This window comes from Rhinatrema bivittatum, chromosome 14, assembly GCF_901001135.1.
Source record: "Rhinatrema bivittatum chromosome 14, aRhiBiv1.1, whole genome shotgun sequence".
Taxonomy (NCBI): Eukaryota; Metazoa; Chordata; class Amphibia; order Gymnophiona; family Rhinatrematidae; genus Rhinatrema; species Rhinatrema bivittatum.
Genome location: NC_042628.1, coordinates 42,038,595 through 42,055,098, shown reverse-complemented (window position 1 = coordinate 42,055,098; position 16,504 = coordinate 42,038,595). Strand labels below are relative to the sequence as shown.

Genomic DNA, 16,504 nt, shown 5'->3' with positions numbered 1-16,504 from the left:
ACAAAAACCAGAGGGTTTTTTGCTTCCAAAACGAGGCTTGGCTATTTTCTTCTCGTGCTTACGTCATTTCCTTTTACACTTCTGCCCTCGAGACTCACGCCGATGATGACATCCGGGCTAGGCGGGGCGGTTGTGCGAGGCGGGGGAGGAAGGCCTGGAGCATTGAGGGAGAGCCGGAGCGAGGGGAAGGATGTACAGCTGACAAGGAGCGGGGCACGCAGGCGAGAACCGCTTAATGCTCAGGGGGCCGTTAGTTCTAGAGAAAAGTTTCTGTTTTGAAACAAGGAGCTTTTATTATTGACCGGAGAGCGTTTCTAGGGTTGGTGTGCCCTCTGGGTTTAACTTGTGCACCCTCTATCTTTGCCCCCCCCCCCCCACACCCCCTCCCCTGGATTATTGGAGGTCGGTGCCGGAAGGAGGCTTCCATTGAATGTAGTTTTAGTGAAGGGATGGGTTCCTGCAACGGGTCTGTGATGAGGAGTAGTTGCTGAAGTCTTTAAGGGGGGAGGGGGACCTCCCTGTTTAAAAAAAACAAAACATTTTTAATAGGTGAGGGGTGTGATTTTTGTGCCAACTTACTCAACACCATGACATGACCGGGGAGAGACCCAAATACCCAAGAACAAAATTCCCTGAAACCGACGTATCCCTGCTAGCATGGTGAGTTTGAGTGGCAGTTTTTTTCTGACTTAAGATTTTCCTAGGTGCGTTGAAGAGAAACACAGCTGTAAGTTCCTCTAGAAAACGCCTCAATAATGATTTTATTACAGCAGTGATTGGTTTGCTGTTTTTTTTAAGAGGTAAGTCCAGTATGCACCCGTTAGAAAAGTGCGTGTGAATGTTGGCGAGTGGTTATGAAACCTTAAATGTAATAATGGTCTGGAGTATTGTTCTGAGAGTAGAAATCCAAGTGAACTTTCAGGGGATAAGTTTTGGGATTTGGAATTAGGTAATGTGGTTAGAAGTAACTTGGTGGGGTAAGGGGGTCCAGTGTGTTTACAAGATACTTTAGTGTTGGAAATTGTGTGGTGACTTTTGTATTCATGAGGCTTGTCTAGTACATAAAACATGATGGCAGACAGTGATGGAAAGGCCTATCTTGACTGCTCGTTTCCCCTTCTTACTGAAGTGTTACAAACGTTGTTTGACCTGAAGCATTACATTCCCCTCTGCGAAGGATCCTTTGTGATTGTACCATGTTTTCTTGAAAACCATGCCCCCTTTGCCTCCACCATTTCCATTAAGACTGTTCCATGCATCCACCACCCATGCTGTCAAGAAACATATTACTACTGAATCTGTTCTTCTCTAGCTTTCTATTATGAGTTGTTCTAGAAATTTTTACTTGTACTACTACCAATTATTTCTATAGTCCTACTTAGAAACATATAGCACTGGGCAGATACACATACAGGCTGATACAGTAGCCTGCATTTGGTCATGTGTTTTCGATGTGCTATTTTTACCCCTTATACAGTAAGGGGTAATAGCGCGTTGAAAAAACGTGGCCAACCCCCCCCCCCCCCCCCCCCCCCCCCCCGAAACTAATAGTGCCCGCCACATGCAAATGCATGTTGATGGCCCTATTAGTTATTCCCACGCGATAGAAAGTAAAATGTGTAGCCAAGTCGCACATTTTACTTTCAGAAATTAACGCCTGCCCCAAAGGCAGGCGCCAGCACCGGGAAAGTGTATGGAAAAGCAGAAAAAACTGCTTTTCTGTACACCCTCCGACTTAATATAGTGATATTAAGTCGGAGGCCCCAAAAATAAAAAAATGTTTAAATGTGCCTGCGGCCCACGGGTCAGAAGACGGACGCTCAATTATGCTGGCATCTGTTTTCCAAACCTGTGGCTGTCAGCGGGGTCGAGAACAGACGCCGGAAAAATTGAGCGTCGGCTGTCAAACCCGCTGACAGCCACCGCTCCTGTCAAAAAGGAGGCGCTAGGGACGTGCTAGTGTCCCTAGCGCCTCTTTTTACTGCAGGCCCTCATTTAAATACTTGATCGCGTGCCCAGGAGAGTGGCCTGGGTGCGTGTTGGGAGAGCAGACGCTCCCGTGGGATTTAATGTATCGGCCTGATAGAGAGCCCCTGCTTTGTGGAGCTTACAATCTAGTTAAGATACACAGGTTTCAGGAATCTTATTTTTTTTCTTCAGCAGACATAGTTAAAATCTAGAAGATCTGAAATAGCCAATGTTTAAGATTTCAAAGCAGCCTCAAAAAGGTAGGTATTTTGGTGAAACCTGAATATGGGCAGAGAAGGAGCATGATATGCCACCTCAGTTTGTGCCAGACATACTGTGTAGTGAGATGGAAAGCACAAATCAGAAGTTGGCAGTGGAGGAGAAGAGTGCAGATGAAAACAGCCCACTCTCTGAACAGCGATTATGAGAAGAGCTAATGACCTGAATGAAAACCGAAGACACTTATAGATGACTAGAAGCATAAACTGTATATGAAAACAAATGGGGAGCAAATATAGGGGTAGATCTTAAATATTTGCGCGATCGTGTACTTTTGTTCGCGCACCAGGCGCAAACAAAAGTACGCAAGATACGCGCGTAGCCGCACGTATCTTATAAAATCCAGGGTCGGCACGCGCAAGGGGGTGCACATTTGTGCAACCTGTGCGCGCCGAGCCCAGCGCGCGCTGCCTGTTCCCTCCGAGGCCGCTCCGATTAGGGGTCAAAAATGACCCCCTCTCCCCCAAGGCTGTGGACTGATGGAACAGAAAGATGCAATAAAGTGTGCCCAGCCTAGCGTACAGGTTAATGAGCAGTTGAACGTGTGTTTTGGAAATGCTAGACTAACACCTAATGCAATAAGGTGATTAGTGTGTCCAAAAGGTGCATCCGAACAACTGCACAGCTGATAGCGCTCATCACATGTAAATTCCATGTCGATGAGAATATTAGCTATTACCCTCAATGCAGTAAGTCCCCAAGCACCCAATGCAGCAAATTTTTTAACATGGCAAATTTAATGCCAGTCATGGAGATGGCATGAAGTCATTGCAAGAGTCAAGGGGTTATGAAAAAAATCCAAAATAATGTTCTCTGTGGTTCCTCCTTTACAGCTTTTGGTGATTAACAATAAAGAATTTAATTAAATGGATTAATTACAAAAAATTTTGAGACACAAATATACATGCTCCAGGCTAAGTTCGCTCCTTGCTATTGTGCGTGTATGTTATGTTTCTAGAAGTTTTTTTTTTTTTTTGTAATCGATCCATTACATTAATTCTTGAGCACCCGTAGTGTAAGAACACAGCCATGTCTTCTGGGCGCCCAATGTATTTGAGCACTAGGGACGCACAATTTCTCCCTAGCGTGTCTGTTTTTAATGCACCAGCTCATTTAAATATAGTATCGGTTGCTCAGGAGAGGTGGCTATGCTCTTGTTGGGGAAATGGGCACTCAATATGAGTGCCTGTTTTACAGCGTGTTTTATTGCATCAGCCTGAGTGTGTTATCCATGAAGATAGAAAAATGGAGAAGCTGGTTTGGAAGGAAGAATTTGTCTTGGTCATGCTAAATTTTAAGGTTGCAGTGGGATATCCAGACAGTGATATCAGATGACAAGCAAGCAGAGCTTTGGGACTGAATACTGGATGAAAGTTTTGGTGCAAAGAGATCTGAGTCATCTACATAAAAATGGTGCTGAAAGCCATGGAGGAGATTAGAACATTAAGAGAATGGTTGTAGAGAGAGAAGAGGACACAGGACAGAGGTCTGGGGCACACTGCCATATTGGACTAATGGTGAAAGAGGATATACCAAAAGAGGTACAGGAAAAGCTTGCCTCATCTGCTTTACTTATACCTTTTGAAATATTTCAATCTGTCTCATTAACTGCTCTTATCTCCCTAGAAGGCTAATGGTTCTTGTGTGTGTTAGAAGTAAGCTTGTTTGCTTCATAGTTTTGTTATTTATTTATACTCTGACTTGTGGTCCTCTTGTCTTTTTGGGTCCAGTAATTTAAAACATGTATCGCTTTCCTGACTAGGGAGTGTTCTTATTTCCCCATGTGCCTAGGGCTCTCCCCCTTCCCCCCAATTCTGTGTATAATTCTCCACCCAGATGGCATGCCCAGGTGACATGGGAATTCTTGCTGGATTGAGAGCTGAAGGGATGACTCTTTTAAAATCAACTCTTAGCACTGCTCTCTTGCAGCAGTGACAACCATCGCCTTCCCATTCTCCAATCTGTACCATACAAACAAGTTCTCATTTCTTACTGCTCCAGTTCGCTCCTCAGATCTCTCTGGATAACCCATAATATGTCCACTTGCAGCTAGGAATGGGCTAGGTATGTCATGAACAATCCATTCTCTTTTGAGCCACAGGGCTGTACCTATATCATATCAAACAAATGTCAAATTAGCTTTTCAAATTCTTCAACAGGATATTCTATTACTCCTTCTCTCCTCTCTGCCCTCTTTTCTTCCTCCCTCCCCCCAGTAATATGTTTCAGTGCTTGTTCATTCTTTCAGCTAGAAAGTTCTTCCTAATGTCTAAATTTTCCCTACTTTTTTGTTACTTCTAGCCCTCTTTTCAGAGATGGATAGCATTCATTGCCTTTATGCATACAAGGGCTGCTATCATGTCACCCCACAGTCTTTTTCAATCTGAATAAACCCAGCTTCTTCACTCTCCTCATTGGTCAATTTTCTGTACCTCCTAAATTTTTGTTTGCTATTCATGGGATCTCCTTGCCTGGCTTTTAATACCATCTTTATGTTGATTCCTAGATTTTCGTAAAATGGAGAGTGCACAAATCAGCCTGATTGGCTAGGTATATCCTAAGGACTGGCTTGAGAACCACTGGTGTAGAATGCTGTTAGATCACATTTTGATTCCTGATTTGGATTGCTGTTCTCTGGCCCAGACAAAATTGAAATGGAGGTGATGTTTGCAGATGGATGACTTGCATCAAATGCCAATGTTAGGCTGACATTTTTCAGGTTAGATCACATTGGAATTGGAAGGGTTCTGGATCAGAAGTTCTGAGCCTAGTCTTCATGACACACCTAGCTAGTCAGGTTTCCAGGATATCCAGAATGAATATGTATATGAGAGATCTGCATGCACTGCCTCCACTGTATGCCGATCTTTCTGCATATTCATTGTGGATATCGTGAAAACCTGACTGGTTAGGTGTGTCCTGAGGACTGAGTTCAGAACAACTGTCTGAATGAGACATTGCTTTGTCATCTCAACGGCAGGTGTCAGGTTAGTGACTGAGGATGAAGGTTCTGTTGCAGGGCTGACCAACTCTGGTTCTCAAGAGCCACAAACAGGCCTGGCTTTCAGAGTATCCATAATGAATATGCATGAGATTTGTATACAATGGAAGAGGGCATGCAAATCTATCTGATACATATTCATTGTGGATATCCTGAAAACCGGGCCTCTTTGTGGCTCTTGAGTACTGAAATTGGTCACCACCACCCTCGCCCGCTGAATGGTGCAGAAACTTGGGGTCCCTGTCTTGTCTTTAGTAACCAGAGTCTTTGTAAAGACTAAGCCCATTTATTCCATACATAGGGTCCTTGGTTTTCAATTTTTATGAAAAATTCCCAGGAAAAGTAAAATCTAAAAATGAAAGTCCCTATCCATACAATAGTTATTTATTAATAAAAGTTTGTTGAATGTAGTACAGGTGTGGCCAACTCTGAGCCTCAAGAGCCACAAACGGTTGTGGTTTTTAGGATACCCTCAGAATATGCATGAGAGAGTTGCATGTGCTGTCTCCATTATGCAAATTTATCTCATGCATATTATGGATAGCCAGAATACCAGGTTCGTTTGTGGCTCTTGAGGACCTGGAATTCTAGTGGTGCTTGTGGGTGAAGTTCCAATTGAGACTGAGGACTGTGAAGCAAACAGCTGAAATGACTGTTAGCGTGTGCTCTTTCCTGGTCTTTTCCATCTCTAGTTATTACCCTCAAACATCTGGTTTAGTAGGAAGGAGAGGCTTCGCTAAAGCTCAGGAGAAAACTGAGTCACTGAGACCTGTTGGATTTATGCAGGTAGGTTCTGTTCAGAAATTGTATTTGCAGGTTTTAAAATGGTGATACTATCAAAACTTTTATTTTCTATAATTCAGCATTTAAAACAAGTAAAGATCTCTTTTGTTCCGATTCATATTTAATTCTTTTGATGTTTAGTATTTGAAGCTCCTGTTATTTAGCCAGTCCCACTTATGAATCTGAAGTAACTTGGGGTGCTGCTATGCTGATACATTTTTGAGGCAAGGTACAATAAATATTCATAAAACCACAAATAAAATAAAATCAAGCAATCTGGTGCAGAAGGAAAGGATCTTGTAGCAAGGTCCTGCTCTCTAGGTGGTGCATTATCCTCTCGCACAGAGGCTACTACCCAGGATGGAAGGGTTAGGTTGGTTGTCATAGTTGGTGATTTGTTTATTAGGAAGGTAGATAGCTGGGTGGCTGGTGGGCATGAGGATCGCCTAGTAACATGCCTACCTGGTGCGAAGGTGGCGGACCTCACGCGTCATCTAGATAGGATTTTAGACAGTGCTGCGGAGGAGCCGGCTGTCGTGGTATGTGTGGGTACCAACGACAGAGAAAAATGTGGGAGGGAGGTTCTGGAAGCCAAATTTAGGCTCTTAAGTAGAAAGCTGAAATCCAGAACTTCCAGGGTAACATTCTCTGAAATGCTCCCTGTTCCATGCACAGGTCGCCAGAGGTAGGCAGAGTTCTGGAATTTCAGTGTGTGGATGAGATGATGGTGCAAGGAAGAGGGATTCAGTTTTGTAAGGAATTGGGGAACCTTTTGGGGAAGGAGAATTCTTTTCTGAAGAGATGGGCTCCACCTTAACCAGGGTGGAACCAATCTGCTGGCACTAACCTTTAAAAAGGAAATAGAGTAGCTTTTAAATTAGAGCAAAAGGAAAGCTGACAGTCGCTCAGCAGCGCATGGTTCGGAGGGAAGTATCGTCAAAGGATACTAATGACACACTAGAATTAGGGCATCCCAACAGTGAGGTTCCATTAATAAGAAAAGTAATTCAAGTGCCTGTAATTAAAACCTCACCTAAGCTAAAAGATTCCAATTTATCCCTATCAATTAGAAAGCAGAATGAAAATACAAACAAAAAACACACTTTGAAATGTTTGTATGCTAATGCCAGAAGTCTAAGAAGTAAGATGGGAGAATTTGAATGTATGGCAGTGAATGATGACATAGACTTAATTGGCCTCTCAGAGACCTGGTGGAAGAAGGATAAACCAATGGGACAGTTCTATACCGGGGTACAAATTATATCGCAATGACAGAAGAGCCGCAGGGAGGCAGGGTGGCGCTTTGTATATTGGACTGTTCCACTAAAGCAAAGTTGTCAAAAAAACACTCATCTTAAGACCTATGATTATATCACTTGGCATATCACCATTTATGCTAAATAGCATACTGTATGCCTACGTATGAGGTCTATTCAATGAGATAAAAAATATTTTTCACTATTGGTGTTTTTTAATTATTCTATAACCAGAGTGGTTGAACAGCTATTTTTTGTGGTTCAATTATTTTGACTGTCACCACTACCGATAATAATTTTTTTGAGAGTTATTTCTGTGATTGCTTTGTCTGAGATGACATAGTCCAACAGGATAAAGATCCTGCATGAGACTAAATGCACAATCGAATCTATAAGAAATTGCCATGCTAGGTCAGACCAAGGGTCCATCAAGCCCAGCATCCTGTTTCCAACAGAGGCCAAACCAGGTCACAAGAACCTGGCAATTACCCAAACATTAAGATCCCATGCTACTGATGCAATTAATAGCAGTGGCTATTCCCTAACAGGCCGATACAGTACAGTGCACTCCGGAGCGCACTGTTAGCCTGCTCTTGGACGAAAGTTTTCCCTTACCCCTTATTCAGTAAGGGGAGGAAAACATGCGTCCAACCCGCGGCACCTAATAGGGCCCTCAACATGCAAATGCATGTTGAGGGCCCTATTAGGTATGGGGGTAATTTTCAAAAGGAGTTACATGCGTAAATGTAGCTACTATTGTAGCAATTTTCAAAAGCCATTTACTCAAGTAAAGTGCACTTATGTGAGTAAATCCTATAGACAAGTCAATGGCATATATTGTAGCAATTTTCAAAAACCCACTTACTCAAGTAAAGTGAATTTACCCCAGTAAACCTGGTTTTTACTCGAGTAAATGCTTTTTAAAATCAGGCCCTATGTGCACGGGATACAGAAAGTAAAATGTGCAGCCAAGCCGCACATTTTACTTTCAGAAATTAGCACCGACCCAAAGGTAGGCGCTAATTTCTTCCGTCAACCTCCGACTTAATATCATGGCGATATTAAATCGGAGGTCCCGAAGAGTAAAAAAAAAGTTTAAAAAAAATTGAATTCGGCCCGCGGCTGTCGGGCTGAAAACCGGACGCTCAATTTTGCCGGCGTCCGGTTTCCGAGCCGTGGCTGTCAGCGGGCTCGAACAGACGCCAGCAAAATTGAGCGTCAGCTGTCAAACCCGCTGACAGCCGCCGCTCCGGGCTAAAAGGAGACGCTATGGACGCGCTAGTATCCCTAGCGCCTCCTTTTGCCCGATTCTACCGCACCACCTCATTTGAATACTGTATCGTGTGCACCGGCCACTCGCCGGTGCGCGCACGCCGGGAGAGCGGGCGTTCGTCCGCTCTCCCACGTTTTTACTGAATCGGCCTGTAAGTAAACTTATTAATAGCAGTTAATGGACTTCTCCTCCAAGAACTTATCCAAACCTTTTTTGAACCCAGCCACACTAACTGCACTAACCACATTTTCTGGCAACAAATTCCAGAGCTTTATTGTGCGTTGAGTGAAAGAATTTTCTTTATGGGTAGAAATCCCTTGTTTGTTGGGAAGAAGTATAGTGATAGGAGTATACTAATGTCCACCTGGCCAAGATGGTGAGATGGACAGTGAAATCCTAATAGAAATTAGGGAAGCTAACCAAATCGGTAGTGCAGTAATAATGGGAGATTTCAGTTACTCCAATATTGACTGGGTAAATCTAACATCAAGACCAGGGCAAGTCCAGTCCTCGAGGGCTGCAAACCAGTCGGGTTTTCAGGATACCCCTAATGAATATGTATGAAATAGATTTGCATACAACTGAGGCAGTGTGTATGCAGGTCTCTCTCATGCATATTCATTAAGGATATCCTGAAAACCTGACTGGTTTGCAGCCCTCGAGGACCGGAATTGCCCACCCCTGATCAAGACATTCTAGAGAGAGAGAGTTCCTGGATGGAATAAATGACAATTTTATAGAGCAATTGGTTCTGGAACCAATGAGAGAGGGAGCGATTTTAGATCTAATTCTTAGTGGAGCATAGGATTTGGTGAGAGGTAATGGTGATGGGGCTGCTTGGCAATAGTGATCATAATATGATTAAATTTGAATTGACAGGAAGAGGGATAGTAAGAATCTATGGCTCTAGTGCTAAACATTCAAAAGGGAAACTTTGATACAATGAGAAAAATAGTTAGAAAAAAACTGAAAGGAGCAGCTACAAAGGTAAAAAGTGTGCAAGAGGTGTGGACATTGTTTAAAAAAAAAATTTCCATCCTAGAAGCACAGTAATGTATTCCACGCATTAAGAAAGGAGGATGGAAGGCAAAACGATTACTGGCATGGTTAAAAGGTGAGGTGGAAGAGGCTATTTTAGCCAAAAGATCTTCATTAAAAAATTGGAAGAATGATCCAACAGAAGAAAATAGGGTAAAGCATAAGCACTGGCAAGTTAAATGTAAGACATTGATAAGACAGGCTAAGAGAATTTGAAAAGAAGTTGGCCGTAGAGGTAAAAACACACAGTAAAACCTTTTAATAATATATCTGAAGCAGAAAGCTTGTGAGGGTTTCAGAGAGACCGCTAGGTGTTCGAGGGTTAAAGGGGCACTTAGAGAAGATAAGGCCATCATGGAAAGATTAAACTATTTATTGGCTTCGGTGTTTACTGAAGAGGATGTTTAAATAAAAAGTTTGGATAAGTTCTTGGAGGAGAAGTCCATTACCTGCTATTAATCAAGTTGGCTTAGAAAATAGCCACTGCTATTACTGGCATTAGCATGGGATCTACTTAATGTTTGGGTACTTGCCAGGTATTTGTAACCTGGATTGGCCACTATTGGAAACAGGATGCTAGGCTTGATGGACCCTTGTTCTGATCCAGTAGTTCTTATGTTCTTAACAAATATCAATAAACATAATCAATATGTAAAGGAGCTTCAAGGAGGCTAGCATATAAAAATACATTGTCCTGGAAGGAGAAGGGCCAAAGAACTGTGATACCTGCAAAGACACATCAGAGGCCATGGAGACATCCTAGTGGATGATCGGTGCCACCCAGTAGTTTGTAGCAGGTGAGTCTGGTGAGATGCATGTTGCTGGAAGCTTAGTCTTGCATTGTATAGTGAGAATATATCAACAATGGCCGCAGAATGGACTAAGGAAAGGAGATTTGGGCTATAAATCATAGCATGTTTGCACAGTATGGAATAAAATCTTAAAATATTGGAGACTTAGGAATAAGATTTCAAGAGAGAACAAATTTAGGAACACAAATAGATATTTTGAAGTGTCGCTTCTGCTTAATCCTACTGAGTAACTAAAAAGAAGCCCGATCTTGATGGGAAGTGTGGTTGCTATAACCAGAAGTGTACAGAGTCACTACTTCAGTTTGCTTGCAGAGGAGCACAACAAAGGCCTTATGTCACTGTTTAGTGTGATGTGAGGGGAGGGATGTGCTGGATGCATCGGTGTGCAAGCACCTAGCCACATCATTGCTTCAGAGGAAGCTGTCTATTGCTGTCCAGTATGAACACAGCAGATTGAGAGCAGCCAGAATTGGGCAGGGTTGGAAGGCTCTGATGTCCACATTTTTTTGCTTGTTTGCTTTCCGGCAAAGTTATTTTCTGGCTTTGGCAGGGAGGTAGAGTTGCAAACAGGTTGCTAATCAAACTCTGCATATTAACCTGATACTCACACCAAATGTGTGCAGATATGCCTGCTAAATATTCCTTATGAATATTGTGCAAAACGGGTAATTTTGAGGACCCAGGGCTGTGTACCTATGAACTAGGAATTGATGCATGGTGTGGACAGGAGTGGACCAGTAAGTACAGAGAAGTGAAAGTATGCTGCTTCTCAGCTTGTGAGGGATATGCCACTGTCAGCATTTTAAGATTCTCCAGCACATGATTAGTAGTCTTTGAAGATTAAAAACCACAGTATTTGCAATCTTGGTAAACCTGTGGAATGTGCTCTTTAAAGTGGTATGTTCCTGTGGCATACAGGCTGCATTATTTCTAAACCAATATTCTTTCAGCCTATGTCTTTCCTTTCCTTTGGTAACTGGCATTACTAGATCATTTAATTTTTTTAAGCTTGTTTGAGTGGCTGAGGAAGTTCATATGCCTGGCTGCAACATTTTGTCCATCCTGCTCAATCTGTGTGCATCGGTTCTTATCCATGATGTTAAAGAATTTTGCCTGTACAAGTGGATTTCTTTTAAGTTTGATCACTTGAGTATCACTTTTTAAAAAACCATTGGGTTTATGTACTGCCTTCCTGTTGACAGGCTGCTGTATTGTGCTGTATTGGAGAGTCCTGTGGAATTGAACAGCCAGCTTTTCTAATATCAATTTGTGCAGACTGTGCTTTTCCTCTTTATCCTCTGAGAAGAAAGTTACAGTTGAGTTTGACAGATTAGAAGTGATCTGTGAAACTTATTGTTCATGCTAGACAATGAATACTTAAATTCTTCTGTAATTTGTTCTCTGAAATCTTGTAAATGGTATATTTTGATAACCATAGTTTATATATATATATATATGTATATATATATATATATACACACACACACAATTTTTTTTTACATTTTTTCCCACAATATCCTTTTTGAGATGGGAGTGACTAGAATGGCACACAGTACTCAAGGTGCAGCCGCACCATTCCTTTCTGATTTAGCATTCTGATTGCTGTTTTGGCTTCTGCCAAAAATAAGGAAACTTTTTTTTTTTTTTCTGAGAAATAATTCTTATGAAAGGAATTAATTAGGAATTGGATAAATTAGTTACTGCCCTGTGGAAAAATATTTTGTGGGGTTTTTTGTACTAAACTCCAGAAAACATTTTGCAGTCAAGTAATTCTTTTTTTTTTTTAATTTGCACTTTATTATAATTTTCAAAAAGTATACATAAATTATACTCTCAAGAAAAAAGTAAAGAGATACATACAAAATATAAGGATAATTTCTCCAACAATTTTCAAAATACATAATTATATGTTCTCCAAAGAAACATAGGCGAGTGAGACCTGTTAAACATAGGGGAGAATTTTAAAGAAACAATTATAGATAACTGGCTTAACGAATTGATTGTTACCATATGGTTACTGATCACCAAACTTTATTGTGGAGCTGTAGGCACCGTTCTTGCATTCAAAAATGATTTCAGCTGTTCTATTACAGTGAATGCAAAATTTTCACCTTTGCCCTTAATTAGACATCTACAAGGATATCTAAGTAAGAAAGTGTAGCCAAGGGCTACTACTTGCGATCTCAATTTCAAAAATTCCTGTCTCCTTAATTGGGTAGGCCTGGCAAAGTCAGGGAAAATCTTGACCAATTGGCCAAAAAAAGTTTCAGAGGAATTTTGAAAAAGCTTTCATTACATTGCTAACATCTTTTTCAATGAGAAATGATACTAATAACGTACCCCTGCCCACTATCTCTACAGCAGAACTTTCAATAAATTCAGTTAGATTCTCAAAAATAGCCCGTTGGTCTCCCTCGATTCCCCTAGCGATTTTAGTAAGGAAGTAGGCCTTATTTATGATGGGCAGTTTAGATTCTTCAAATTTCAAAATTTCTAAGAAGAACCTTTTCAATGTGCTTTGTACATCCTCTTCTAAAGCACTTGGAAAATTTAAGAATCTTAAGTTCAAGTGTCTGTTATAATTTTCAAGCGCTTCCAATCTTTTAGACTGATATGCCAGGTCTTTTATCATTTTAACATCCACCATTTGAACTTGTACAGTTTTTTTCTCCACCTCTTTCAACCTGCTTCCCAGATCTTTTATTTGTTCCTCCGTCTTAAGTTTCAGGCTTTGCATATCATTATCCATTTTGTTGTATCTGACATCAGCTTCCTTCACAAATTGTCCGATACTAGCCATTAACTCCCACAATATATCCAAAGTTACCGTGGGTGGTTTGGGGGGAATAATAAACTCACCCCTTCCCTGCTCCCTCGGCTGTATTGGAACTCTCCCGGTTGCCATCTCCGAAGGACTCCTTGCCTCCTCGTTCGGGTAAACTGGAGATATTGAAATCTCCTGATCTTCCTGGCCCGACATTGCTGCTGTTCCCAGCAGACTCGAGGAGAACATCGGGGTAGGCGCCTCTACTCCCTCTCGGCGTTCTCCCTCCGTTGAGGGAGTGATGTCATCACGAGGCGTCTGCTGTCGGAGAGCCGCCTGTTGTCCAGGCGCCGGTGGAGGTCGGTAATCCGGGGGACTCAAGCTGACCTCCCCAGGCAGCGCCGAAGCTCCCTCTTCAGCAGCTGCAGCGGGGACTCCGTCCCCCGTCTTCACCATCAATGCGGACGTGTATTCTGTGATCCGCTTCTGAGGATCAGGCTGCGGTGGATCTGTAGGAAAGACCCGCATTTTGCCTTTCCTTTTGGCGGGCATCATAGTTGAGGTATGAGTTCGTTCAGGAGCGTCTTACAGAGCGACCGCTCTCGCCGCCATCTTGGTCTCCACTCTAATTCTTTTTTTTAATCAAAATAAATTTTCCCCATCCCTTCATCTCTCACCCTTCCTTTCTCCTTCACTCACTACAAAGGCAATCTGTTTCCTCTACCACCTTGCTGGGTTGCCTTCCCATATGTGACCTCCATTGTCAGTGTTCTCAGTGCACAACAGCCATGTATGTCTCTGAACTTGTCTTTCACCACTGTCTCCATGAACCTGAACCTGTTCTTGTAACTCTCATGCAGCTGAAATTCTGCTAGTACATGGGTGGAGTATCTCACCATCTGCCTTTTACTGCACCCAACTTTTCTTCCACCTTGTGTGGCTTGGCACAGCACAAACATCAAGGCCTCATTGCACTCCTGATATAAGTGAGGTTCTGCATTTACAAGGCCCTGTGCTGATTACAATATTGATATCAACAGGAACCTGTGCTGCTGCACCTAAATCTAATTTTAACAAACCATAGTGAAGCCCTACAGCCTGGGCCATGCTGCAAGGACCAGACATCTCAAAGGGGCATGCCAACAAATTTATTATGATAACACACTTGTAGTTATCCAGGAAATGTGAGGCTGCAGTACCAACAATGGCCACAAAATGTCAGTATCTTCTGTTATGATAGGGTACTGCCACCTTGTGGCTGCTGCTGAAGTGAGCATCCAGAGATAGACTGGTATCATGGGTCCACAAGTATATACTTCCAGGGGAATTGTATGCAAAAAAAAAAAAAATTGAAACTTTTGCATCCAGTATTGCAAAATTCTGCATGATTTATCAAAATAGCACAGTATAATCACTGAGTCATTTTTTTTCATATTGCTTTTTCAATTGATTATTCATATGCAGAATTGTAAAATTTTTAAGTAGAATTGTTCCAGGAATACTGTAAAACTTACCTCATAAAGCTCAGCCCCCTCCCTTATCTCATTTAGGATCTGTCTTCCCCCAGCTCTGCGTTTCAATCCAGGCTTGACCTTTCCTGCGTGGGGGGGGGGGGGGGGGTGTTTGCCCCTTCCTTCAAGTATGCTGTTCCCAGTATCCATCCCTGTCCTGAGCACAAAAAGAAGAGGCACGGGGATGGTTAAAGTATTTTAAAAAATACTAAAACCTTTTATGAAGTAGGCTAGCTGCTGCATCATGGGAGAGGGGAGCAGCTGCTAACGCCAGCATGAAAACTTTTGGCAGTGAGCGCGAGTCAGGCTGCAGGGATGGAAGTCCCAGAGGAGTGCCAAATTGGTGGGAGCAGCATTGGGCGACGTGGGCAGTGAGAGCCAGTACCAGCCCGATCAGCTTTTTCTCACCAGAGGATTGGAAGTCATAACAAAAGGAGACAAATCTTGAAAGCACTGGCATTCTGATTCTGCTGGCTGGCTGCTGTATTGCTGAGTCTGCACAAAAAATATACAATTCTGCACAGGTAGAGAATTCTATACAAGTTCTGCATTTCGCAGTTGCACAGAGTTCCCACAGGAGGAAGAATAGTGGATATTGTAATTAATTATTTTGATCATCTTTGCTTCCTTGTGTTTGGCTAGTAAGTATTTTTTTTAATAGGGAGGTGGCCATTTTCTGCCTTTTTTTTTTTTTTTTTTTTTTTTTAAATCTAAGGTAAAGCAGATGTGAAAAGGAGTGAGCTGGATCACCTATTTACTGAGTCTGTCTCCTTCATGACATGAGAGAAGATTATTGAATTCTTATCTTCCTTTAATCCCAAAGTGCAGATGATACCATGAAATATCCACGATTGATAAACTCAGTTCCCCACTCTTGCCAGTAGGTTATTTCTGTTGGAGCATAGTGAGGGGATTTAGAAAGCACTATTTTTCAGTGTACTGTCTGGGGTATAATCTGAGAGGTGGTGCTGGAAAGAGGATATTGGAAGAATTATGGGAAATGTTTTCAGCTTCTTGAAATTTTTTTTTTTTTTTTTACTTTATGTGCACTATTGAGACCATTTCTCTGCTTAGAAAATGTCAGGCTGGAACAAATTCTCTGATTGCCTTTTGTGACAGCTTTTATCATAGGTGACTTAAAATTGTGGGCAGCTGCCTTGACTATTGTGGGTTATTCTTGAAGCATTCTTTTTTTTATATCGAGAGAATTATCAAGTATTAACCTTCACAATAGCAGAGGGGGGTTAATACATAATATTTCAAGAACATAAGCAAGACCCAGGACTTATACAAGGGATTGTGGGTTTTTCTTTTAAAGCTGTAAATGGAGTTGTAATTACTGAATGGTAATGGCTCAGCTCTTGGGATAGCTCACTGACTGATGTGATGTGTCTTAGTGGTGTTTGCCTGCCTGTTTTTTCATTTGTACAGAAATTATACAGCTGGGATTTAGGAGTTGTATATCTTTTTATTTTCAATCTGTTTGGTACCCTATCCCCATAGGAAGATTATCCAGGCAATTCAGGCTGCTTGTTGGCCAACAAATAGGAGAAGCCTTTTTCAAGACTGAATGCTTTAGTGCCTTGGGAGTCTCAGCTTCGGCAGTAAGCATCCTACATTTCTCCTATCTCCTAAGCACATAAGCATAATATCTGCAGCATGTATAAGCCTTGGAATTGGTCCATCTTATATTTTGCTTTATTTAATTGTATCAGACCCCAGTATTTCATTTTCTCAGCATGTAAGTTGTGCTGCTAAATAGTGCACGTAGTTAAATGGTTGTGAGATTACACAGAAGTGGTGCAGAATCTCAGGACTT

At 42.0% G+C, this 16,504-nt stretch overlaps 1 protein-coding gene across 5 annotated transcripts in view; it reads left to right on the top strand.

Annotated features, from left to right (window-relative positions):
* The first annotated feature begins 104 nt into the window (after positions 1-104).
* The window catches only part of XPO6 (exportin 6), a 205,463-nt gene continuing 189,063 nt past the window's right edge, over positions 105-16,504 (top strand). For 3 of the 5 annotated variants that reach the window (XM_029576106.1, XM_029576105.1, XM_029576102.1), the window contains exon 1: positions 106-660. In XM_029576106.1, the coding sequence (XP_029431966.1) occupies positions 658-660 (3 nt within the window). In that variant the 5' untranslated portion in view covers positions 106-657. Of the gene's footprint in view, positions 661-781; positions 801-16,504 lie in introns of those variants that run through there. The other 2 variants (XM_029576103.1, XM_029576104.1) reach the window with 2 other exon arrangements.